Source organism: Battus philenor, unplaced genomic scaffold, assembly GCF_028537555.1.
Source record: "Battus philenor isolate CCGP_79_NKW_IND1 unplaced genomic scaffold, ilBatPhil1.0.hap1 SCAF_29, whole genome shotgun sequence".
Taxonomy (NCBI): domain Eukaryota; kingdom Metazoa; phylum Arthropoda; class Insecta; order Lepidoptera; family Papilionidae; genus Battus; species Battus philenor.
The window spans coordinates 407,070-435,017 of NW_027181692.1; the positions used below are offsets into that span (position 1 = coordinate 407,070).

At 38.7% G+C, this 27,948-nt stretch overlaps 2 protein-coding genes across 2 annotated transcripts in view; both read left to right on the top strand.

The window, feature by feature from the left end:
* The window catches only part of LOC137926194 (venom protease-like), a 289,572-nt gene extending 265,100 nt beyond the window's left edge, over nucleotides 1–24,472 (top strand). Inside the window, exon 11 of the mRNA XM_068769758.1 lies at nucleotides 24,461–24,472. The gene's annotated coding sequence lies outside the window, so the exon portion shown is untranslated. The remainder of the gene's footprint in view (nucleotides 1–24,460) is intronic.
* Nucleotides 815–27,867, top strand: Ide (Insulin degrading metalloproteinase). The gene is made up of 26 exons (XM_068769757.1): nucleotides 815–974; nucleotides 3,489–3,683; nucleotides 4,264–4,352; nucleotides 4,619–4,704; nucleotides 4,986–5,107; nucleotides 5,891–6,060; nucleotides 6,995–7,117; nucleotides 8,136–8,338; nucleotides 8,628–8,713; nucleotides 9,681–9,795; nucleotides 10,992–11,129; nucleotides 12,759–12,880; nucleotides 14,415–14,499; nucleotides 14,727–14,855; nucleotides 15,461–15,543; nucleotides 15,877–16,021; nucleotides 16,835–16,990; nucleotides 17,940–18,015; nucleotides 19,357–19,483; nucleotides 21,183–21,253; nucleotides 22,563–22,720; nucleotides 23,097–23,231; nucleotides 23,906–24,034; nucleotides 24,458–24,538; nucleotides 24,862–24,993; nucleotides 26,168–27,867. Exons 2-26 carry the CDS (start codon nucleotides 3,520–3,522, stop codon nucleotides 26,273–26,275), a joined length of 3,033 nt encoding a protein of 1,010 aa, XP_068625858.1. The 5' UTR covers nucleotides 815–974; nucleotides 3,489–3,519; the 3' UTR covers nucleotides 26,276–27,867.
* Nucleotides 27,868–27,948: the final 81 nt, after the last annotated feature.

The following is a 27,948-nucleotide window of genomic DNA, read 5'->3' on the forward strand; positions in this document are numbered from 1 at the left end:
GGAAAAAAAATGCGTTTTAATATTTCCAACTAATTTATTTAATTTATTATTATTTATTGGTCAATAATATCTGAAAATATATTATTAACCTCATGGTTAAATCGAATATTTAACCAATATAGTAACAAGGTGATTAAGTCCATTGATTACTGCTTTTATCAACTATATTCTAGAGAAATTTGTACAAAAACTTAAGATGCACACAATTTATGTCTAATCTTTGGGCGACCACATGGTTCGAGAGCAGCAACAATGTTAAATGACGCTAAATAAAGGCTGCTTCTAAGCAGTTCTTTTGGAAATCTACAGTAGATCCTACATGCGAGAGTAGAGCATATACCTATGCCTGACATGGTGATGATAGTTTTTTTTATTTAAACCGCCTGTAATCCTTTGTTGCCAAATGGCAGAGATTTATATGTTGGTTACGTTAATTATTTCAACTTTTTATATTTCTCCTTAGAATACGTAATTATTACTTCCCTATTATTTACCTAGATCGCTTATAGTTAAACTTTAACCTATTTATATATTTTTTCTATTTACTGCTTTATATATAAGGTAATTAAAATTATGATTGTTTATGGTATCTTTAGAAAGTTTATAGTATGTAGGTTATAGAATTTTTTTTAAATTACATATTACTTATTATATATAAGTTTTAAGTACCTATGTATAATTCTTATAGCAGAAATGGTGCAATCTCTAAATATAGTATTTTACGTGCGAATCTCTTTGTATGGCTGCATAGTATGTCGCTTTTGCATATTGATTAAAAAATAATGCGCAATTATAACAAACTGTCAACGTCATATTGCACAATGAAAATCAAAATTTGTCAGCGTAGTGTGAGTGGAAAATTGTGATTTATTAACATTTTTCCACGAAACCGCCAAGCTGGCATCAAAAAAACTATTTATACTTGGCTGCCACAGCTTCTCACCGACTGTATTCTATCGAGTCTCTTTCAATAGGTTAGGTGGTTTGTTAATTTCAAAAACATACAACATTTAATTATTTCAACTTAATTCATTGTATTAAATATAGTAACAAGTACATTAAAGTATATTTTAGTTAACTTACTTTTATATATACAACACTCCAATAATGAATTAAAATGTAAACATTAGAGTTTTATCGTAAACATATTTTCATAGTAAACATAGTTCAGCTGATATATCTTGTAAATATATAGCATCGTGTGTGTATATATTAAACGCTTCATTTAGTTTGCAGGCAAAGATATATTTCCAGTGAATTATTTACGTAAGTAATAAACGAAATAAAGTAGAAAAATTTGAGTAGCGATATAAATGTTACTTAATATAAATGAGCTAGTAGCCAAGTTCCCAAGTTCGAGACATTTTTTACACCATAACCTCGCTTAGCAGGTGGTTTGGCTATCACATTGTGGTATTATAGTACACAGAGGACATCGCTGCCCAACCGCTTGAAACTTGTTCATGAGCAGTAGTAATCCTCATTCTAGCTACATAGGGTGTTTACGACCCACACTTTAAAAATTAGAAAATACGTTCAATACATATGATTTACACTTTTTCAATATTGCAAAGCTATAATTAGCAGGATAGGTAATCTATTTTAATATACATTACATTTGCGCATAGGTGATGTGAAGTTATCTATAGTCAACCCTAGAGTTCATTTGTTTAAGAATCCTATGTTTTTCAATGAGAACTGTAAATGGCCTGAATGGAAAGTGCAGCGAGGGTTGTAACGCCCCACATGGCATGGAATGTGTTTTTGCACAAAGCATGAATTATATAACATTGTATCCTGGGAATTGAACCTGTGACCTGTGGTTACAAGTCTTAATCCTCTACCCCTGGGCTATCATTGCTCAAAATAAATTACAGAAATTAAATTTATTAGAAAATATGCATATAAGTAAATATATGTGTATGGTATTTAAAAATTCAAAATGAACATGTTCATTTTACTTCTATCCAATTAATTGAAATTTGTTGAATAAATGATGACAGCTCTGCTCAATGATTTATTCAGATGCTAGCTAATTAATAGTGATTAGTTTGATATCAAAATATTTTTTTTTTTTCAAATTTAATAACATAAAAATTAAAAGGGAACTGGAAAGTAATGTCGCTTTATTAAGTTAAATTCACAATAACATTTTTAAAAAAGTTTTTTTTTTCTAATCAACTAATATGTTCAACTTTGTCATCAACAATCGCTGTCTAGTATACAAAATCAATGCGGGAGCGGTAACAAATCAATCGTTTTTTTGTTATATATGTAGACAGAAATGACATTACTCTTCGGTTCCCCAAATATATTGAGCGCTGTTTTGCTTCACTTGCTTTTGATTGAAACCACTGTACAATTAGATACAAACTATAGCCATCTAAGCTGTTTCTCTCAGGGCCACAAATCTCTTTTAGAAATCAGTTTAAAGAGGGCAGTATTCTTGCAGTGGCCTTGCAATATATTTATGTCATATACATAAATAGAAAAAATAGGGATATCCATAGTGTATTTATAAGGCACCAAGAAAAACTGTCTGTACCAAGGTTTGGACTGAAAAAAGTCTAATTCATTTGTAATAAATGAAATCTGATTTATTAATAAAAAGCCACTTAATGTTATTGGACTAAAATTAATAAAATTCAAAATGAATATTAAAAAGAAATTGATGGAAAAAGCTTTTTATTCAATAAACAAATATTTATATGACAAAAAACCTTGGCAGCGATGTCGCCCGATTGTTTTGATTTCATCCAGGCTATATCTGATAAAGTGTATATGTATACATCTGTGTTGAACTTTATTAAAACAGGTGTTTTTGTGGAGTTTCTTCCTGTTTCTTCACTACAACTATAACACCTTGCGAAGCAGAATAGAGTCAAAAATGAAATAGATTAAAAAATAAGTTTTCGATCAATAAGAGTTCTGTTAAAAGTTCCAATGTTGAATGAATGAATTTTATCTTTATCTTGGATTGCCTGGTAGAGAATGTTTTGCATTAAATCATTCATTACATAAGTTGTACGAAAGGTAAATAAATAAGAAGAATGAGGCTGAGTGATATGTTGCCTTTGCTTCATTTATTTTTTAATTTTTTGGCGCTCTTTTATGACAGATTGTAAATGTAGTTGTCAAAAAAGTAGTAAAGATGCAAAAACTCTTTTTAATTTATTTTTATTTTTAATCATTCACGAAACTTAAACACTAGATACATTTTAACAGGCGACTTGTACAACATTGGATCATTACAAGTTTAAACTTTATTAAGAGTCAAAAATAAGAGAAAAGAGAAGATTAAAAAAATGGATAATTAATTGATGATCAATAAGAGTTCTGTTAGAAGTTCTAATGTTGAATAAACATTTTTTATCTTTATCTGTATTTTTATCCTCATACCACATTGAATAGTGTAGGTTTGTCAAGGAAAAGGGGGGGGGGGGGTTGTAACCCAGCAACAAGGATTACCAATTAACAATTTCTTCCAGCTTATCCTACCAGCGTCGGTTAAGATCAGGAATGTCATCACACTACGCTCCCCGGGATTCCCAGCATGTTGGAAGTGGACCGGGTGTTTCCCCGCAAAGTCCAAAAGTACCAGTCCAGATAAGCGGATCATCACACTCAGTGCTCAAGCGATATGATGACATTGTTAAATCTAGGGAAGATAAAAGGGAATACAGGTATGTTATGTTTACACTCTTGGTAGAGTACATCTCAGAATCATTAGGTCACCCACTGCAAGGCATAGGTTTCTCTCAAAGATCAACATGATAACTGGTCTTCCATTGCCCACATCCAGAAACCTTGACTATGTCATCATTCCACCTAGGTAAAGGAAGTCTTTGGATGCAGGTAGTATAACACCATGTTTAATGAAATCAGGCGTTACCTTGCGGAAGTCCATCCTAAGTAAGAATCAACACTAACTACACTTGACTCTGTGTTTGGCACTAATCGGTGTGACGTAGCTCCTGAAGATGCCCCGTGGAGGGGTGAAACACGTGTTGAGTAATTTGGCGGTGGCGGTTGTGTGATTCGCATTGTTTGCCGCATACGCATTTATCAGCAGGCTGGCGGGCGGTGCACTTTGTTGCACGACTACCACTGCATTTGCGGAAGTGGCTAAATATTCGTCCTTTTCTTACTTAGCATAACACCAGTCACCATAGTGCTCTTTGGAGGAGGACTATCCTTTGTAGTGGGTGTGTATCGGTATCTAGTTATCCAAGGTGTAACTGGAGTTGTGGAATTGGTTTCCAGAGGTCTGGAGTTGAAAAATCATCTCAAGGTGCTTCTGGTAAGCGATCCAACCACCGATAAGTCTGCAGCAGCTATGGATGTTAATGTTGGTAAGTATAATTAGTATACAGGATGATTAGTTATATGTGTAAAAGTAAACTCATTGGCCGGCTAAATGCTTTAAAGCTTAAAGCATTTTCATCATCCTAAAATTTTACTGAAATGCTAACGACTTCATAAATAAACAGCAAATGAGCTGTACAGTCACTTCTTTAAAAATTTTATACCATTAACGAATCACCCTGTATAAAGCAAACTCTCAATTATACATAAGTATAGATATGAATATCTTATTTATCTGCCAAAACTTTTTTAGGTTACCTGAGTGACCCAGATGAGCTTCCTGGACTTGCTCACTTCTGCGAGCACATGCTCTTCCTCGGCACCAAGAAATATCCAGAGGTATACCCTCACCATTATTTCAGCAATGACATCCATTTCTGATCTAATTTTTTAATGCTTGTTCGACTACCAACTCATCGGATTGTAACAGATTAAGCATGACTTAGATGGTACCATTCTTCACCAGCATGACTCTGATATCACATACCTTCCACATAGATTTCCAATAGGACCGGTTCATTGTTCAAACTTAAAGTATAAATTTTCAGGTTTAAAGTAACATTTGATTGAACGGAGTAAGTCTAATTTGTGGATTACATAATATTTATCTATATTTCCAGGAGAACGAGTATAATAAGTTCCTATCAGAGAATGGAGGCTCTTCCAATGCTTCTACATCATCAGATCACACCACATATTACTTTGATGTGTTACCACCTCACTTGGAGAAGGCATTGGATATGTAAGTTACATATATTTTCATATGTTACATTTATTTTTGTTTCTTCTCTCATCGGAACGACGAAATTTTCTTACACATATATTTTAAATTGAAGAATGCTATGGAAGAATAAGATTTGCGATCGTTGTTCGTTAATTATATAGGATTATCATTGGTTTCCATAGAATATGCAGCAGCTTCCTCTGTGTACCATAATACCATGTAATCGCCAACCAGCTTGCCAAGTGTGGCGATTATGGTATATCTACCCATAGATATCTTTATTCATGGCCTATTTCATGCAGTAGGCGTATATTTGCTGAAAAGAAGATAAGAAGAGATAGAGGAGCTCAATTTGATTCCTTTTTAAAAATTGAGGTGCCAATTAATAAGTGTAAAATAATTTTAATAAATAAATATGCGGGAACTATAAAGAGAACACGTCCGCACGGCGCAAGCGATAAATGTAGAATGACATTTTTTAACCGTCTTGTAAGGATTCGTTCCTTACAACTATGTCCATGGGATAAAGTGTAATAAAACGATTATCATAATTTTTAATTCACCATCTATATGGATGATTTGTGTGACGTATCTAAAGGAAATTTAAATTTATGTAGACCAGTGAATTGGCACGTTGATGTGGCGGTGGCCAACAGAGATCTGTGTGGTTGATTAGTTGATAGTTTGTTGTCGAGGTTGTCTGTGTGGCTTGAACCTTTAACCAAACTTAAACTTGACCAAACTCAAAGCTGACTCGCATTCGGTTCCAATTATCAATTGACATTATCAGATCATTTACAGATTTTCCCAATTCTTCATCTCCCCACTCTTCACGGAGTCGGCCACTGGAAGGGAACTGAGCGCGGTCAACTCTGAACACGAGAAGAACACCTCACAGGACACGTGGAGAATGGACCAGCTGAACAAGAGTACCGCGTCACCAACTCATCCGTACCATAAGTTTGGAACAGGTTGGTATATCAGACGGGTGATATGATCATCATTTCAGCCAGTAGATTTACAATACAGTTCCTCATACTTTGCAAAAAAATAATAAAAAATGTAATAGAGAAAAATAAAACCCAATAAAATGTAAAAAACGAAAATCAAAAATTGCAAACAAATAAGACTGACAAAGAAAAGTGATAAAGTGATATAGAATAATAATAGGACATAAGTTAAAAATGTGATATGGTATATAAGAAAATGTAAAAGTAATGAGGAACGAATGAAAGGCGATACAGAGCAAAAGGGAAAGATAGTGGATTTGTGGAAAGAAAGAAATGAACGAAAGATAATATGAAGTATGAAGAAAGAGAAAGAAAATAAAAAAAATGTATTTAAAAAAATTAAAAAAAAATGTAAATAAAAGGTCCCGGGCCCACATCAGATAGGGGGTACGAGAGGCTCCAACAGCGGGGACCATTTAAAAATAAAAATAAAAAAAGACTCACAATACAGGCATAGCTCCACACTCACAAAAGATCGATGATCAGTCTTACGCAGCTCGCGACTTTGACCCTTTCACCTGTCCACCTAGGGGGGGGGGGGTATTACCCATGCCGCGTCTACTAGCAAGTGATCACCACTCGAGTACCCAACGACCAAAGATTGCACGAGCGACATGCCCCCCCCCCCCCTCCGCCCAGACCCCCTGCTTCAGACGAGCAATTCTTCGAGCAACATCAGCGACTGGTCTTTCCACGGATCTCCTAATTTCAGATTCGATCTCGCAATGAGACTCCGGGCATAGGCCACTCCATAGCAGAGACCTGATATATTTTGCATGATTACCTATTATCTTTAGATGAAAGGAGGTGTAGCTTTTGTGATGTAATTCTTCCTGTGACCGCCAACCGTGAACATAGGCCCCGGTCATTGTATATAGAATTGTCTTTTTTTCAGGTAACAGAGAGACCCTGGAAACAATTCCAAAGCAGAAGGGGATCGATGTGAGAAAAGAGCTTTTGAAGTTCCACGAGGCCTGGTACTCCGCCAACGTGATGACCCTCGTGGTGTTGGGAAAAGGTAAGTCCGACTTTTTATTTTATGATCAAATTATAATAGTTAAGATGTAGCTATTGTAAAGGAGACCGTTGGGAACATGACAAATTTTACGATCGAGCCAGTCGGGGCTGACGGCTCGAATGTGTAGGTGGGGTAGATAAGGAATTAAAGTTACGGGCTTTATTGTGTGTCCCACTATTTATTGTAGTGTAAGACTGCTGTTGGTGGTAGAAATAATGTAGGGACTACAATAGAGGCACGTTCTTTGGGTGGTTTTTTTATTTTTTTTACTTACCCCCCCGCCTCCCCCATATCGAACCGTCTAGAAATTATATGCCAGCGGTATTTTGAGAGCGGTCTCGTGGAAGGCAGGTAGTTTTGTCATCTGATACCTCGTCAGCAATACTATGCGATAAAAGAGCTATAGTCGGCACGTAACGTGTCGAAGTGAAGCAGTGTTCGCGGACTTACAGTATTGTGTTCGCGGAGTTACAGTATAGTGTTCGCGGAGTTATGAAATTTTACGCAAAAATGTGTGCCGTAAATAAACACATCTTGTGTGTACAAGTGACATTTTAATTCGCGCCCTACCCTGACATGTAACCATACATTATTTGTAGGAGGCAGTTTCCATCTCTAAGTTTATAATAAACTTAAAATTAAAGAAAATGTTTTAGTTGAATGCCGGAACAGTTCCGAGACGGTTCCAAACGTGCCATGTCCTGGGAATTGCCAACAACAAACTCAGTTTTATCTGTGATTTCGGCCACGAAATGTCCAGTGCTGGACCTCCTTCCCCATATATCTTCGACTGGTATCCAGCGTCTTCTGTTAACTTAACCAGGTCATGTCCTATATGTGGTCTCTACTTCAGAACTTTAAGACTCCAGCGGCTTGAGTTTTACAATAACTTTAATTCAGAAGATAGATAAACTCATTTCTACCTACATACTGGAAATTTCCTAAGATGGGTCCTGAGAATTTTCTGACGACGAATGAGGACAACATTCAGATGTTGAAGTAACGAGGAATATTCCAGAGAGCCTGGACGAGTTGGAGGCAATGGTGGTGCCGATGTTCTCCGAGGTCCAGGATCGAGGGGTCACGGCGCCCACGTGGCCTGAGCACCCGTTTCCACCGAATTTACGACGCAAGCGCGCCTACTGTCTCCCCGTCAAGGACCTTAGGTCTTTGTCAATAGATTTTCCAATTCCTGACACCAGGCAGTACTATAAAAGTGGGGTGAGTGCTGTTTGGCATATATATATATAATTGAAGTACAAAATAATTCATCAACTTCTAAAGCCTTTCACGCCAATTTCAAATCACAAAGTGACCACTCCTTAATATGTAACATTAATTTGTTTTTTCTGTTTTTATAGGGTGTATCTTATATTTATTGATAGCAAATAAGTTAAATGTTCACCACTAAAAATCTTTTACATCTGTAATGAATCTCCCTGTATAGTCGAGACTATATGTTAAGCACTATACGTTTTGATATTAATAAAGATGAATGTTGTGTACATAGCCAGGTCACTACCTGTCCCACCTGCTGGGACATGAGGGTCCAGGCAGTCTGCTGGCAGCGCTGAAGGCGAGAGGCTGGTGCAATAGGTGAGTTTTCCTCCTGGATATGGTACTCCCCCATAGATTTCAAACAGGACCTGTTGGTAGCGGCTTCCATTCAGGGTCTTCCGACCTTTACCATCCAGCAGCCATTAGTTCTGGCACCTGCCAGCTGTCACCTCTACTGGCCAATCCCCCAGGCTATGTAGGTTATTTCAGTAGTTAGTTACAGATCATCTCATTCGTTCTGCGTAGGAGGATATGTGGTGGTGGTAACCAAATATCTCCCGTGGAAAGCTGCAAGGGTAAATTAAAAATTCTGATGCCAAGACTTCAGTGATGAGGAAAAATATACTACATTGCAAGGAATAAGCATCTACCAAGGATCGCAACGAGGACCTTCATTATACTTCCTTAATCATGGCTATGTCTTTAGTCCATCTAGCGGGAGGCCCACTGACTAGTGGGCACTCTAGAATCTCTAACGACCATCTTCTGTAAGAGCCCACTGTTCCTTTAGACCAGCAGTACTTCGAGCTACGACGAAGACTACTTAATTGTGATACGTTGCTAAAATGCCAAAAATCTCACATAATTCGATCATAACAAAAGTGATGAATCAGTAACGCCATCTGTTGATGGTTTGTTTAATCATATTCACGCCATCTAGCGTCGAATAATCAAAGTATTAGACGTTCATACTAGTAAGGTTGCTGTCATATAAATACTCAGTATTTATATGACACTCTATTGGAAGTGATTTGACGGTGGCAGTTGTGTAATTCGCATTGTTTGCCGCATACGCATTTATCAGCGGGCCGGCGGGCGGTGCACTTTGTTGCACGACTACCACTGCATGTGCGGAAGTGGCTAAATATTGGTCCTTTTCTTACTTAGGATGGACTTCCGTAAGGTAACGAATGATCCCATTAAATATATAAATACTAAGTTAGAAAATAATTTAGTTTATTTATTTCACATGGCAATATGATCTGAAAAAGTTTTTTGCTTATAGCCTGGTCGGCGGTACGAGGATAGGTGCCCGAGGCTTTGGATTCTTCGGTGTCCAGGTCGACCTGACGGAAGATGGTGTGGAACATATAGATGACATCGTCAACTTGGTGTTCCAGGTAATTTTGCCTGCCTGCCATTTTTTTGAAACCGCACACTTAAAATGAAAGAGACAGCTGAGTTTTGTAAGCTTTGACAACTGTCAACAAATGTAAAGATGTGTTTACATGTAATTTTACGTATTTTGTATAGTTTCGTTTTAGCTGAATACAGATTTAAGAGACGGTAAAAGAAACGTTGCATTGCCGGTCGTGAACCATTGAAATGTAAATGTAAAGATGCGTTTACATGTAATTAAAATTAATTTGTATTCCTTTAGTTTAATTGAATACAGATTTAGGAGGCAGTAAAAAACAGTAGTGATCGTTAATCGTTGTAAAAAAAGTAAAGATGCGTTTACATGTAATTATAATTAATTTGTATTCCTTTAGTTTAATTGAATACAGATTTAGGAGGCAGTAAAAAACAGTAGTGGATGTTAACTATTGTAAAAAAGTAAAGATGCGTTCACATGTAGGTGATTATACTTATGTAGTTTTAATTGAGTTGAATTCAGATTTAATAGAAAACAAATAGATTACATTAGTTGTCGTTATTTAGTGCTAAGAAATGCAAAGATGCATTTACATGCGAGTAATTTTACTTACATTTTGAACATGTTTAACTATTTATGTAATTATGTAATTCTGGTTTCTAAAGAATTGATAAACAATAATTCTACAAGCATTTAAGAGAAAGTTAAACAAATAGATTACATTAGTTGTCGTTAAAGTGATGTAAAGATGCATTTACACGAGGGTACTTTAATTTCTGTTTTAAAAGTTGCGTGCGTGTAACTACTAAGTTTTTAGGTTTAAAAAAATTATATTTTTAAACGATTTTTCACTGCTGTGATAAGAATGGTTTTGTTGTGGAGTCTTTACAGATTAGGATGCGTTTGGTCTCGCACCTTTTAGTTGAAGGGTGTGGTTGTAAAAGAACACTTTGATTTTAGTTTCAATTTGAACATTTCTAGTTTTTTATGACATGCCAAAGGTCTAATCTAAAAAGGAAAGTTGTTTGGTAACTAAAGATCCTGTCATGTATCTTGGCTTTGATATCAGGGTACCGACTGAGGTTATAAGTGCTCCCACTACTGGACATAGGTCTCTTCCACAGATTTCCGGTCGCAGTCATCGTCTTCCAAGTCCACGCTAACTACCAACTTTTCGTAAAAGTAGAGACACGACATAAAGTTACCTCGTAATCTTTTCAGTACATATCAATGCTTCGAGTGCAGGGCCCCCAGCGGTGGGTGTGGGATGAGCAACGCGAGCTGTTGTCCACCGATTTCATCTTCAAAGACGTTCAGGAACCGAGGGGTTTCGTCGTGGGACATGTTCACTTACTGCAGGTATGTGTTGTTCTTTGGGTGTTGATCCTGTCCGAAGACGGTTGCAATCATGATATCGGATACCTCATCACAGGAACTCTGACCTGGGTTCACTGGAGTAGGGCTAAGGTATCTCTTGCTTGTAAGAGGCAAATAAAAGGACATGGGTTTGATGGAAGCCTTCGTCATCCACTCAATGCAAACCTAAGAAGGGCAGCAACGTGAAGTACACCAATATCTCACTTTGCGTCGTGGTTACGTTCCAAAAAAACACGACGCAAATTGAAACGCCGCAAAGTGAATTAGGATTTTCTATAGCAAACCATGTAAAGATCGAAGATAGGTTCCAGGGTCACGAAAATACTACTTTTTAAAAAGAAAATTGAACAAAGACAACATTAAAAAAAATAATATAGCTCTGCTAATAAATAAATTGGAATAATATTTACATTTTTGTAACTAGAAACAACCCGTAAAAACTTATATAAATTTATTATTCTCTTTTTAAAAAAGCTCAACACACTACTTAATTGAAACTGAACTCTTAAAATTAGCAAAACAAAGTGAAAAAAAACTATATTCAAATTGCGTTGATTTTTAGTCAGTAAGGAAATTCCCGAGTTTTGATGGCATGGCGCAATTAGAAACAAAAGTATTGCCATCTTTTAGAAAAAAAAAGAAAATTAAAAAAAAATTAAAGACTCGAACCCAAAACAACGCAACCTCGAAAATCTAACGACGCGCAGTGAAAATTAGTACTAATTAAGCAGCGACGCAACTTCGAAAAAAAAACGCAAAACGAAACGACGCAAAGCGAGGTATTGTAGTCTCTTTCCCCGAGTATGTCTTGGCATAGAGTTAGAGGAAGTTTTGGGTAGGAGACTCGTCGGCTGATCCAAAGGTACTGAAAATGACCATCGAGGAGCTTTAGCAGGTGGAAATCCCACATAACCCTGACCATCTCGCTGAGGACAGGGTATCTTGTGTCCATCCAAAATGGGGGAATCAGTGTGAGAACTCTGGTGCCTGAAGGTTCTGAACTGGAGTACATTATAAGGTGAACAAAGTACCTTGTCAGGTATTTAATGGAATCAGGCGTTATCTTGCGGAAGTCCATCCTAAGTAAGAAAAGGACCAATATTTAGCCACTTCCGCACATGCAGTGGTAGTCGTGCAACAAAGTGCACCGCCCGCCCGTGTTTCACCCCTCCACGGAGCATCTTCAGGAATTATGTTTCACCGATTAGTGCCAAACAAAGAGACTCTGCGTGTTGAGTAATTTTGTAGTGGCGGTTGTGTGATTCGCATTGTTTGCCGCATGCGCATTTATCAGCGGGCTGGCGGGCGGTGCACTTTGTTGCACGACTACCACTGCATGTGCGGAAGACTACATATTGGTCCTTTTCTTACTTACCTTGTCAGGGTCATCACAAAACGCTGGATTTAGGTCATTTCCAGCGGGTCCTATTGTAAATATACGCAGGAGGTCCATGTCCAATAGTAAGTTAAATGATGTTTCTCTTAAAATCACCACACTATCAATCCTTTAGTCTTGTTAGAAATGTAAGAGTAACCTATGTCCAGCTGTGGACATGTCACAGCAGAAATGATGATGGTGATGTGATGTGATGGTGATATTAATCTTTCCAGGAGTTTCCAATGGAAGATATCCTATCAGCTTATTACCTGATGTCTGAATGGAGACCAGAGTTGATAAACGACCTGCTCTCCCGGCTGGTGCCTGAGAACGTCAGGATTGGTGTCCTTGCAAAGTGAGTTTATTTTTTGATCACCAGTATTTCGTCCTTGGAAAGTGAACAAATTCTTCGCGGGTCTAAGTGTACATATATAAAGTTCCACGAGATATCTTAGACTTCTTTCTATCTTAGTTTCATTCTTCTTCTTCTTGAAGTGCCTTTCCAACTAGTGGAGGTTGGCTATCAGCTTCCTGCTCTCTTCCTTATTTTTGGTTCTGCGTAATAGCTCAGCAGCGCTGCCGATTCCGGTCCACTCTCTAATGTTAGTTTCATATATATAATTAATTGTATATCATTAAATAAATCATTGAACTTTGTTTATTGAATCATTTGCACAGTTGATATTCTAATTTACACATACGAAATAGTTAAATTTAATTTAAAACGGCAACTGTTGAATTTAGTCTGTTAGAGCAGCGCTAGATGGCGGCAGCTTGCTATTTGTAATGTAACAAATAATCGACGATACAAAGATATTAGATATTAAAGATATTATGAATTTTGAATTAAGGGCCAATATACAGTGTCATACACATAGATCAGTGATTCCCAAAGTGGTCTATATCGACCCCTAGGGGTCTTTGACAACCTGCAAGGGGTCTACGTCAGCGAAAAAAATTTGGGGTCCATGAAATGAAAATAGAGGTCCTCGATAGGGGATATCAACACACACACTGATAGTACCTATTTACTTACATCATACTATCTTATAATATCAAAACATTTACATTATTTATAAAAGTACCTATGATGAAAAAAAAATTAGTTTATTTAATGTTACATATATTTTACATAACAGATACAAAATTTTATTTTGTGTAGTTTTAATTTAAATTCAATTAATAAATGTATACGAGTAAATTAACACATGTTTTTACTTTAAGTTTTTAACACTAAACTTCACTACAGTTAGAAATTTACAGGAAATCAATATCAGGTAAGTAGGGGGTCTACCTGACACGGAAAACCATGGCAAGGGGTCTACGACACAAAACAGTTTGGGGAACTCCGACATAGATAAAATAGGGGAGAGATAGAGATAGAGAATGCAGAGAAAGAGACAGGCAAAAACAACCGTGAGAATCTCTTTTAATGTTGTCACTACCATTGAATTTTGTATACCTTTTTCTTTTTACGCTGCCTGCATCTAGACTTCCTGCGACCGTGATTAGTACTCCCCCAAAGGTCCCCATGATGATGCCCCTAGTGGTGGGTTCCATCATCAGGTCAACCAGCAGACTGTTGATCTGCTAGTCGATCTGGCTGTTCATACTGCGTCTACTGGCTCCTGTTCTCAATAATCTTTCGAAACAAATTAAAGTATGAAAGGTAGAGGAGAGAAGGTTATAGGAATATTCAATTAACTCTTCCACCTCCCCCTCCCCCTTACATAAGGGTAAATTTCAGAATTAAGTGTAACATTTGAACTTAAAAATTAATGTATTAATCATTGATATGTGAGATAATTTAAAATAAATTACCAGATTGTTATTGTCCGTTTCTTTTTAGAAAGAATATGAAGATGTTTTTTTTTTAATTTCTTTCCAAGGCGCTTCGCGGACAAGTGCACACAGGTGGAACCGTGGTACGGTACTAAATATCTTCAGGAGGATATCGATCAAGCGAAAATAAAAGTAAGTAGACAGACATACGGCAAAGCAAAGTCCCCCTCCCCCTCCCCCCTAAAAATATCTATGGGAGGAAATATTATAATCGCAAATAAACATTTCTGTCAATTAATGGGATTTTAGATCTAGTCTACCCTCAAAATTTGATTTCTCCCCCCGGAAAACAATTTCGACACGGAAATCCCCGAGTTGCTTGCTCTATTTGTATAAAAGTCAGTGAACGTGATCCACAGGAATGGGAGTCGGTGAAGCCCATCCCAGAGCTTCATCTGCCTCACCCCAACGAGTTCCTGCCTTCACGTCTTCAGCTCGAGACTTCGCCGGACCCTACCACAGATGCTGTGGCGCCTACTATACTCAAGGTTTGTAACACACCAGACATTCAGTTGGTAGGGGACTGGATTTAGCGAAGTAAGAAAAGTATCAATATTTAGCCACTTCCGCACATGTAGTGGTAGTCGTGCAACAAAGTGCACCGCCCGCCAGCTCGCTGATAAATCGGAGCATCTTCAGTTTGTTCAGTCGTATCGTCGTACAGTCAGTTCTGTGGTATCGTATAGATAAGATATGCCTCCCCTATAAATTTTCACTAGCAATGGTTGGTAGTGTGGCCTATATCCAGTGTCCTTATAAGGTCGTCCGGCATATATTAATAGATCTATTCGATCAAACGCTGTCATTTCGCTATACAGCGCGTGGCAATCTACTACCAGCGCCATCTATCGGCACAATACGAAATTATAACGTTTCTAGTTTTCTGGCAACGTTAACAGTGTCGTGTATCACCCTGCCCCAGCGGTCTTCGGTTCCTTGACCTGTCATGCCCAGTGCCACTTTAATTCGCCAATCAGCTGATCTCGACATTCCTGATTATCTCGCAAGGAAATACCTCCTCCCCCTTTCATCCCGAAATTCCCTTTTCATGGCTTATCACTTTACCAATTAGTAAAAATTCTTTTTCCTCCAGGATACACCACTGATGAGGCTTTGGTTCAAACGAGACAACGAATTCCGGCTGCCGAAGGCTTTTATAACCTTCGATATGGTTAGGTGAGTTTATTTTAATATTAACTTGATTTAGCGTTGGGTTGTTGTGGAATACACTTTTATATAGAAAAATCTCAGAAAATTTAGAAACGTGTTCATTCACATATACAGGATGTTCGATTATTAGTGTTAAAGCTATACTACAGTGTGTAAAGTGGCAATCCAATACAATTAATCCACATAGTGTAAAATATATTGTTTCCCGGAAATCGAACCTAGGACATACGATCCTATATATCAATCGTTTACCGCTTCCAAAACATTCTATATATATGATGTTACGTAACCAGATGATGATCTCAGAAAATAATAAAGATGTACTTTCAACATTTCAAGTCCGCTGGCGTATTCGGATCCAAAGTACTGCAACCTGACCTCCGTATGGGTCCTGCTGCTCCGCGATGGGCTGCAGCAGTTCGCATATGCTGCTGAGCTGGCTGGACTGAGGTGGAACATCACCAACGCTAAATACGGACTCAGTGTAAGTGATTATTACAAAGGTCACCCAGATTTACGTGAACTGCTTAAATTTGACATGGCATTAGTCTGTCTCTTTCGCTCATATAGCTCGCTCTTTTATACACCACCTCGCTGTATGCTAGAAGATCCTATATCAAGACGTAGCATTCTATATATTCAACCTATGACGGGTCCATCGCTTTGTGTGATCACGATTCTCGGGGCTGACGACCCGCGACAAGGAGATGTTATTGCAATGCATTGGTATTCAGCATCGAATAAACTACGCTAATGGTGCTATAGAAGCCTACAGTCTTCGGCAGGTTATTAATATTTTACCGTTGTACCTCTAGCTCCAACTTCGATTGACCATGACGTTGATTAGATGGCAGAAGAGTGATCAACCGACCACTTATTTCTTAGTGTTAAGGAAAATTAAAATCTGGTGTTCTTCTTTACGGAGCGTTCTAACCTGAATGCTACACAGAAGTGAATGGATTTAATGTCTTCGGGACTATCGTGTGTTGTGATTGCAGCACTCGGGGCTGACGATCATGCCATGACGTAATGCCACACCCACCGCCACTTAAGACGAGCAATTCTTCGAGCTACGTCGGTGATCTCGGTTCTTCTGCGCATAACCTTATTTCTGATTCAATCTCGTAGCCAATTTCCGAGCACAGCCCTCTCCATTAACCTCTGGGTGAACTTGAACCTTCTACGAGGCCCGTCTTTAGTGGTCACGTCTCGGAACTTTCGATTAGTGTGCATCTATTAATGAAGTGGTAAAAGAAACCTGTACCACATGTCTAATGACCACTTTATGACCTTGCAGGTGACCATCGAAGGGTACGACGACAAACAGAACGTATTATTGGAGAAGATCATAGACCACATAGTTAATTTCAAAGCTGACCCCAAGAGGTTCGACATCATGAAGGAAAACCACATCCGTGCAATTAAGAACTTCGAAGCGGAACAACCTTACCAGGTAAGCTTTTATAGCCGGAGAGGATTACCTTGGAAAATTGCTGATGGTAGGTCCTGCTCCCCATCACCGAGGGTTTTAGTTAGTAGGAATGCTGTATATACCAGTCCTTCTCCTGGAGTGCAGGATATATGTACATTGATACCGTTCTTGCTCTGCCCGTACCTCCGACTTTTCGTGATCTTGACGTGGTCCTATTGACAATGCAGAATTCTAATCATCATATTAGCCGATAGATCATCGGTCTCCCGCTGCCCATATCCGGTTAGTTACGGCGAATTTGACTATGTCATCGGTTTACCTTGTGGAGGGCGTGCCCACGCTGCGTCTACCAGCTTGTGATCATATTGACAATGCAGAATTCTAACCATCACATTAGCCGATAGATCATCGGTCTTCGACTGCCCACATCCAGCTACTTGTGGCGAATTTGACTATGTCATCGGTTTACCTTGTGGAGGGCGTGCCCACGCTGTATCTACCGACTCGTGGTTCCATTGAGAATGTGGAATTTTTATCATCATATTAGCTGATAGATCATCGGTCTTCCACTGACCACATCTAGCTACTTCCCGTGATCTTGACTATATCATCAGTTTACCTAGTGGGGGCGTGCCCACATTGCGTCTACCGGCTTGTGATCATATTGACAATGAAGAATTTTAATCATCATATCTGTAGATAGATGATAAGTCTTCCGCCCAGTCTTGCGTCTGCCGGCTTGGTATCGTTGAGAGTGAGGATTTTAATCATCATTTTTGACTATGTCGTCCATTCATGATTTAAAAGTGATCACAGATAAAATCGCGAGTTTGTAGTGGGATTTTAAATCGGGGTGCGTTTGGTGATATTCCATACAGGAGCAAATGTATTTGTCAAGTGTCTCTTAGACATATAAATTTAAACTTCGAATGTAATTTGAATAAAGAATATATTGTTTTTAATATTATAGCACGCGGTGTACCAGCAGGCGTTGTGCCTGTCCGACCTGGTATGGACAAGATGTCAACTCCTCGACGCCGCTAACGGTAAGTGAATGTGAACGGTGATGGCGAATGAAAAGGTGATGAATGAAAGAGGGTATATTTTTTTTTTGTTGACTTGCCGTGGGGGCTCGCTTTGTCTACCTTAGATTGATTCTGTAGACGCTCCGTGGTGTGATTAGACTATATATATCATTATTTTTATCTCTAATTATACAGGATGGTTGTTAATAGATGTACAAGGTTTTAATTAGGTGAATGTTTAGCTTATTTGCTGTCAATTATATGGTACATCCTGTGTATAAACGGTTTTATAATAAATAACATAGTATACTGGTATGCTGCATTTCATAGTGTTTCCCATAAATCAACGTCAAGCCGTAAACACTATATGTATATCGTTCTATATCGTTCTAGTCATGGAACCTTCCCTGCAAGACATGAGTTTCCTCCATAGATTTAATCGACCCTCAACCAGCGTTCACCAACTTTTCTACTTTTTGGACGTTCTACGCTACGCTTGTGGGTTCTATGTGTCTTATGTATTCTAGTACAAAATGTGTTATAACATACAATATATAATTGGCACTGCGACATGTAAGAAAAGGACCAATATTTAGCCACTTCCGCACATGCAGTGGTAGTCGTGCAACAAAGTGCAACGCCCGCCAGCCCGCTGATAAATGCGCATGCGGCAAACAATGCGAATTACACAACCGCCACCGCCAAATAACTCAACACGTGTTTCACCCCTCCACGGGGCATCTACAAGAGTTATGTTACACCGATTAGTGCCAAACACAGAGTCAAAGAAGTGGCTAAATATTGGTCCTTCTCTTACTTAGGATGGACTTCCGCGAGGTAACGCCTGACTCAATTAAATACTGCGACATGTCTCTGTTCGGTTTTAATACGGGACTGGGGCGGTAGGGCGAAGTCCTACCCTCAACGTGCCTCCAGCAATCGCACAAAAATCACTGCATAGTTTTAAATAGTTGAATTTATAGCAGATTTTGTTGTTGGACATAAACGAAATTTGCAAATCATAAGCTACTTACCCCTAAGATATCTATAAGGGGGGGGGGGTATACCATAATCGCCACGCTTGGCAGGCGGGTTGGCGATCGCAGTGTGGTATTATAGTACGCAGAGGACGCTGCTGTTCATCCTCAAGAGTTATGACAGCTTTTCCATCGTCGTTTCAACCCAGAGACGACCACTTTAACGTATAAGTTTACTTCTTAAGACTATAATAATATAATTAAGATATCTATAGAGGGGGGGGGGGGGGATATTATTATCGCCACTCTTGGCAAGTAAATGACGCTGTTGCAAGGAGGCCAAGTGCTCCACAACTGGGCTACCACTGTCCCGTAACTGTTTCAGAGATCACCGCCGAGGAGTTAGATGACTTCGCAGCCAGGATGATGAGGAAGGTCCACTTGGAAGGTCTGATGTTCGGGAATCTTACTCGGGAGAGAGCGTTGGTCATGGCCGATATGGTAGAAAAGAAGTAAGTTTTTTATTCCAAAATTTATTGTCTATATGTACAGGGTGATTGATTATTAAATTAAAAGATTTACGTGAATGTATCTGATGGCATATATCACTCTATATAAAAAAACTTAAATAGTAACATATATTATCGTTTCGGATATATAAATAACATAAGTAAACTATTTTCTAATATAAGTCGCAGAGAACGAAAACTATACTGCGATGTAAAAAAACAACGCCATCTTTTGACGAAAAGACGAACTAATCAATTTTAGTATCCTTTATATGTGTGTGTAAATATATATATGAAATACGCGATAAACACGTGGAATTTTAATAACTGAATCGCCAGACTTCTGTCCGTATACATGTAAATGTTTGCATTAGCGATTTGCCTCTTAACCTTCTAACTGCCAAGCTGTTTTGGCCATGACTTCCCCCTATGAATGAATAAAACAATGTACTGAGACCGCCGGCGACCTTCATGGCACTTAAAGGCAACAGAGTACTCGGTGTGCCGTGAGGTCGCCGGCGGGTCACGTTTTTGTAACACAGAAAACACGATAGGTTTTCAAAGCCAGCTTTGAAATATGAATAAATTGTGAATTCAATACAAAGAAAGGTTTCTATATACATATTCTAATGTAAATTTCATATAAAAGGTGAGGCCGCCCGCGGTCTCATTGGCGCCCATGGTAACCGCTTCTAAGACATGCTGCAAATCATATACCATCCCGTGATCCAGTTGCTAGGTGCCTAATGAAGCTAATAATTACCGCAGGGTCGAAAAAAAATAATATTCCTTAGATGAGCAGATGAAAAATTGTGAGGTAGCCGGCGGCCGTTACGGCACTTAAAAGGTTAAAGATATGACTTCATTTCAGATTATAAAGAAATCGCAAATATTTAAAATTTTGACATAATTATTTGTATGAGTCCACTTGACTGCATTTTCAAACGACATTGTGTTGGATGCCCATTGGAATGCTTTTATTATTATGTATATGCCTATTACATATGGAATTAAAGATATATATCCGCGAATATAGGATTTGTGAGTGAAAACGCGAATGAAGGTAGCACGGATAAGCCTTTTTTATATTACAATAATCTCCCATGTAAAGTCTCTGAAATATGAGGAACAAAATTTAAAAAGTTAATTAAACAAAAACTTATAAAAATATCGTATTGTAAATGACTAGCTCTGCCCCGTGACATCGTCCGAAAATTCTCCATTCACCCACAACACGTAACGGCAACATTCCATGGAAATTTTCGTTTCAATTCAAATCGGAACGAACTGTCGCGGTCATATATGAAATTTATTGAAATGAGCGCCATCTGTCCAATATTTGTGATACCAACATTCGAAGCCTTTTTTTTATTTGGCTCCCGCTATTGGGGGCCTCTCGTACCCCTAACTAGTTGGGATCAGGGATTTTATTTACAAAATGAGTTTTTCAATTATTTTATCTTTATTCTTCACTCACTTTCATACATCTCAATTTCTTTTGTTCTTACCTTTTTTCCTACACAATATCTTTCATTCCTTCTTGCTTTCATCGCCTTCCTTCCATCATCTTATTACTCTTAGGTGGCTAGGTAACCTTTTTTTTTCGTCGCATTAAATTGAAAGTTCTGATATTATTTTACAACAAATAATTTTTTTTTCTAATTACGTTAACTGTGATCATGAACTTGAAACACGTTCACAGGCTGCCCAAAGACGCGGCGCCGCTCCTAGCGCAGCAACTCCTCTTATACAGAGAGGTGGAGTTGGAGAAAGGTGAGTTTGAAGCTGATGACATTTGTATTGTATATACCAGGGGTGGTCAAACTGCGGCTCTTTGAACGATTATTTTTGTCTCCGATTGATTGCCGAATTATTTCAATATTTAAATTCATATAACCCACGTCAGCTGCTGGGAAATCGAAACAAATTACTGGCGCGAACAATTATTATCATTATTGCATCACAACATTAGCGAAATACAAACACCGATCGTAATTAACTAACCGGCGTCTTAAGTATCATTAGGAGTGCTGTCATATACGCGTGCAAATATCTAACTTCAATGCACATGTTTTGTACTTTTGTCATATAACTTCGATAAATATGATTTTTATAAAAAAAAAACTTCCTTTGCGTGTTTTTAAATGCGTATTCAATTACTGATCGCAAAAATTTTAAATTCCAAACAATTGCTCGAACTATCAAGAATCTTGGCCACCCCTGAATTATATCATGGAGGGTCTACACGTGTCAAACGATAGCGCGAGTCAATCAACTGCTAGCGCCATCTATCGGCAACTTCCTAAGTTATAGAGACGAGAACGCCATCTTGTGACGTTTGAACGTATATTATACTAAAAATTAAATCAGTTATGTGTTTGTTTAAGAATTCTGTCAGACTTTCCGTCGTTTCAGCCCATAGACGTCCATTGCAAGGTATAGGCCACCCCCAAAGATATCTATGGGGGATATACCGTAATCGCCACACTTGGCAGATGAGTTGGCGATTGAATGGTTCTATGGCACGCAGAGGACACTGCTGCCCATCCTCTGTAAACTTCTCTGTGAGCAGTGGCAAACCCATATGTAATTAACGCACAATCTATGATCGCAAGTCTGTAGTCTTTTTTTTTTTTTTGTTTCGGTGGGGGAAATCTTCCGGTATTCAAGATGCCCTGCCTCTGGGGGGAGGACAGGGGTATGTGGGATTCCTACCCACTAAAACCCCCCCCGGTGGTCGCCCTCTGCGCTAAACGGGGGACCGCGGTATCTCCCGGTCAGGGATCGCCACGCGGTCTTCCCTCGCGCCGTGCTATTTTTCGATAGCCCGTCCCGGGGTATGCGTGGATACGCTACCCCCGAAGCAAGTCTGTAGTCTTGTACAACTTTGCTACCACTGCTCTTTCAATATATATATATATATAAATGTGTGTGTGTGTGTGTGTTTGCGAACAACTAGCGCCATCTGTTGGTAGAGTTAGACTTCCGACATACGATATACTTATTTATATATGTATATATATACTATATATAGAACAGCGAAGTACTTCCTTCCATGGGCATCAAGTGTATGTTCCTCCAGGGTCGTGGTTCCTGCGCGAAGTGGAGAACTCTGTCCACAAGTCCTCGTGTGCGTCTTTGTACTACGCGTGCGGTGTCCGGGCCACGAGACCGAACGTGGCGCTGGAACTCCTCGCACAGGCGCTGGCGGAGCCCTGCTTCAACGTGCTCAGGACCAAGGTCGGTCTTCCATTCGTCTACATATCTCCACATTCCTGATTCTCCCTCTCCTCTCGTTGAGCGACTGCTTGACATCGAAGTCAGTGGGTACGTGGTATATGTTTTCCTTAGTCATCACCGGTAACACACATTATTACCGTAATCATATTTCGTATTTCTCAATGTCTTTCGTTTGTTTCCATACATCGCCTCACTTTCTTCGCTTTAGGGTTCCAAAAAATTTACGTTTATTGTTTTTATCATTTATTCAATAAGTTATTTAGTAATTTACATTTCCTACATTACTCTTGCTTAACACTTATCGGTTGTAGATCTGAATGAATTTTCTATTAAGTGATCCCACTGCTGGGAAAGTTTGAAGTATGCATATGTCCAGGAGCAACTGGGCTACATCGTGTTCAGCGGAGTGCGTCGCGCTAATGGCGTGCAAGGGCTGCGTATTATCGTGCAAAGTGACCGCCACCCTGAATACCTGGAGGAGAGGATAGAGGCCTTCCTGGAAGGGGCCAAGGTATGGTACCCACCATCTTATCCAATTTTTAGGTCAGAGAAAAGATTAAAAAATTACAATTATCTTCCTTATGCATGTATCCAATGACTTGATTTGTCTGCCAGCGTGTACCACCGGTGGTACACTCTTGAATATTTCGTCTTGTCAGCTTGTACCACTGTAGATTTACATTTAAATATTCTGCCTGTTTGCGTGTGCCACCGGTAATTCACTTTTACATGTTCCGTTTGCCAGCGTGTACCACTGCGTGTTCACTCTTATACATTCCGTCTGCCAGCGTGTACCACCGGTGGTTCACTCTTATACATTCCGTCTGCCAGCGTGTACCACCGGTGGTTCACTCTTATACATTCCGTCTGCCAGCGTGTACCACCGGTGGTTCACTCTTATACATTCCGTCTGCCAGCGTGTACCACCGGTGGTTCACTCTTATACATTCCGTCTGCCAGCGTGTACCACCGGTGGTTCACTCTTATACATTCCGTCTGCCAGCGTGTACCACCGGTGGTTCACTCTTATACATTCCGTCTGCCAGCGTGTACCACCGGTGGTTCACTCTTATACATTCCGTCTGCCAGCGTGTACCACCGGTGGTTCACTGTTGAATATTTAATCCAGTGGCGCTTATTTAACCTATAATTTACATCCAAAAGTTAATCAACGAATTTCCCTAGGAATACCTGGAGAAAATGACCGAGGAAGAATTCCTGAAGCATCGTTCGGCGCTTGCTGCGCAGCGACTGGAGAAACCGAAGAGAATGAGCAGCAAGGCGTCTCAAATCTGGAGCGAGATCGTTGTCCAGGTGCGTTTAGGTGTAACTGATCACCACATAGAAGAGTCTGCTTATGATGTCTGCTGGGGACAGATCTGGGCTCCTGGTCGTGAGGTGTCGCTTCGTCCAGAAGTTAGCTTCTCCGGAAATATTTCTTAGACCACAGCTGGGACTCGTTGAGCAGTGGCTTCATCTACTCTGAAACCATGTGTCCAGATTGTAACCAATAAATTCTAGAAAGATCGGTGCTATGAACTTGTTCGTCGTGTTTAATAGGAGTGTAAGATTTAAATGTTGACCTACCTACCTGACCTAATATTAGTAAATCTCAAAATCTCCGTGCAGCAATATTGGCTTGGAGTAAAGAAACCACGGCACTGAAGGTTCTGATTGTAGGTGCCGTCATCGCGGTTCCAGAAGAGAATCTAACTGGATCTGATATTTCGTTCGCAGATGTACAACTTCGACCGGCCACGGGTGGAAGTGGAACAGCTGAACACCATCACAAAGGAGGAGCTCATACAGTTCTACATGGTAAATAGCTCTTTTTTCTACTCTATCTTTATTAATAACCGAACCTTTTTGCTCCCCCCCTCTTTCTACTTTTTAGTTACCCACTCCATCAGAAATTCCCCTCTTACAGACATCCTTCATACTGCAAGAAGTTATTGGTCTGTTGTGATCACTTTATACAGGATGATTGCAAATGCTTTAAAGATTTTTTGCTGAAACTCATCAGATTCATCGCTTGATAGCTTCTACATACATGTCCAAACATCCTGTATAAATGTCGAATTTTTTTATTGCATATTCTTACAGGTCGTTAAAAAGATACTGAAATGGATCTAATTTCGCAGAAACATATATCTGAGTCGTCAGCAGAGAGACAGAAGCTGTCTGTCCACGTGCTGTCCACGGCAACGGGGGGCGCTGGTGCCAAGGACTGCGTGGAAGAAGAGACAGATAAAACAAAGAAGAATGGAAATGAGGTGAGACTTCATACAACCAACTTATGTCATATTATTGATAGGCAGAAATAAGACATTACATAACTCACTATGTTTGCGATGAGAAAATACTTTATAGGTTATCCGCGTTAAAAATAATATAGGCCACGCGCGTTATTTCAGTATCCTATAAGCTTTATTTCGCCGAGAAAAAATTATTAGGCAATTTTCGTTAAAAAGAAGTGAATAAATTATGCGTTATTAGACAGTACACTAGACTATTTCAGTTGAGAAAATTATTTATTCACTATTCGTGTTAAGAAAAAGATTTTAGAATATTCGCGTTAAAAAAAGGGACATTTAACTATTCGCCTCAAGAAAATTGTCCATAGGCCGTTCGCGTTACGAAAAGTTTTAGACTAATCGCATTAAGGAAATTGTCCATGTGCTTTTCGCGTTAAGAAAAATATTTTAGGCTAATCGCGTTAAGAGAATAGGACTTGGTTTTCAATTATTCTTGTCACTTTACTATTTTTTTTATTCTATTTTTACTTATACAAGTATTGTATATTTAAATAAGCGGTCGGATTCAAAGAAATTGGTTCGTACTAAATTATAAAGATTCCTCCACATTTTCTTGTAGAGCTTACATGCACTATTGTATTATAGCGACCATTTTCGTAAGACGTATGAACTCGACATCTTTTTTTGTTGGGGCCCACGCCCCACTGGTGGGCAATTTGACTGTCAATGATGGATAGTCGAAAATGAACTCAATATATGTTGAATTCTTTCACTTTAATATAAAAATTGTGTATGTTACATAGCTCTCTTATTAGTAAGGAATTTATAAATTTTTAGGTAAGGCATGGTATAAAAAAATAGAAAACACAGTTACTTCGCGTCAAGAAAATACTGACCTATTGTTGTCATTTTGGCATTTAGAGAAGGGATTTTCAGAGTTTGATATGGACCCTTTGTAGCCGATGGGGAACCGTCCCAAGTTTGATAAAGCTAAAATATATACCTATACTAATTATCACTTTAATGATACTGTTATGCTTCATCACATATGATGATGCCAGCCGATAGCTGATCACTGCAAAGTACAGCCCCCCTCCCCCTGCAAAGATGGGCAAGTCATTGGTCCATCTAGTGGGATCCGCATCTACCGGTTGATGAGATATACATTTAATGATGAAAATAATGCTTTCAGCCCACAAGGATCACAGACCTGGTGGAATTCAAGTCCAGGAGGCGGCTATATCCACATCCTTGCCCGTTCACCAACGTGCCTCGGAAGGGTGCCCATTGCAAGCTCTAGAATCAGTCACCTCCAAATCTTCAGTAAACCTTGTAATGGGGTGGACGGTCATATTCCCAATATATGTATATGTAACATCGTTGTCAAACCAATATAATTTCAGCGCTAAGATGTCCACTATTGGACATGTGTGTGAGACAGTTTTACGCTGCGCTTGCTGGTTCGAGGTCTCCACTCCAGGACCTTGAGGACCCAAAGGCAGTCGGTTGTACGGGACATGTGCCGCGCCCACTGTCGGGAAAACTTCTGCCAGTATCATTTTTATATCAAATATTGTTTTGACATCGATGCGTGATATATAATAGTATGTTAAAATGCGCTCTTATACAAATATGCTACAATAAAATAGATAATTGTTTAAATTATGATATCAATTAATCAAATCGGTAAAGGTTGTATCAAGTATGCTTTTAAATTTATTTTTAAAATTATGACTATAGATTATTTGCGTTAAAATTATGACCAGTGTAAATGTTACTACTACTACTTGTTGCGAAATGGTAACGCATACCACCTATAGCGTATCTGCGTTAAGAATATTGACGTGAGTGGAGTTGTATTCCCATTGTGTTGGAATTTTGGTATATTAGGGTAGTGAAATTTTACCATCCACCGTAATATATACACACACACACACACATATATATATATATATATATATATAATTTCTCTCTATCCTCATCTCACTCTAGAACTATTCCTCCCATCTCCCTACTTCTCTCTCCCTTTCTCTGTATCCCCTAAACGTACCCCACCCCTATTATCCTCTTTCTTTATCCTTCCACCTTCTTTACATTTCTTCTCTACCACACGAGAAATCAAATCACAAAAGACGTCTTAAGCCTATTTAAAAGAGTGAGACAGCAGTACATATGTTTCGTTATTTTAATAATGCTTATGTTTTTATTATGTTGTGATAAAAACAATCAACCAATAAGTACATTCTAATTATTAGCGAATCCCAATTGTGGGATAAATGTTAGATGTTGGTATTCAAACGTTGTTTATGTGTGGGAAACATCTTGATATATCCACCAAGTGGCCATACAGACGCCATTCTCTATCATCGCTATATAGGGTGTTTGTTTACAGATCTGTTGGAATGCTATAGTCAAAATTAATTTTAAAATAATTAAAAGTGAATTTTAAAAACGTTTCCTTATATATTACCATTACGTAATTTTTGAAACAATGCATTTTATATAGGATGTACCATATATGAATTGACAACATATACATTAAGCATTTTTAATCTTTAACAGCTGTAATCAAACACCCTGTATGGCTTGGCTTTGGTAGTCCAACCAGCTGTGGTCATCTTCGCAGTGTAATTTCGGGGAAAAATCGACATATGGTAAAAAATGTCCCATAATATGGTACTTTAATACAGTGCCAATATATCCCTGGAGAAATCTAGAATCAGCACATCCTGTATATGAGAGCGTCAGGTTGTTTAGCTTCTCCCATTGAGTGAATGTAAAATGTTGATCTACCTTCAGAAATAAATGGGGGGGAGTAAAAACTAAGTTTCATACATTATTATGTATCACGGTGTATCTATTTGACAAATGCAATTCGTTTAAGAATAATAAAGTTACCGAAATATGTTTGTAGTTTTATTTACCTTGTAGGGGGGAGGGGGGGAGTAAAAACTAAGTTTCATACATTATTAT

Coding starts and splice junctions, on each gene's coding strand:
- Ide (XM_068769757.1), top strand. CDS start 3,520: ATGTCATCACACTACGCTCCCCGGGATTCCCAGCATGTTGGAAGTGGA. Junction 24,035..24,457: donor GGAGCGAGATCGTTGTCCAG/GTGCGTTTAGGT, acceptor TTTCGTTCGCAG/ATGTACAACTTCGACCGGCC. Junction 24,994..26,167: donor CAAAGAAGAATGGAAATGAG/GTGAGACTTCAT, acceptor TAATGCTTTCAG/CCCACAAGGATCACAGACCT.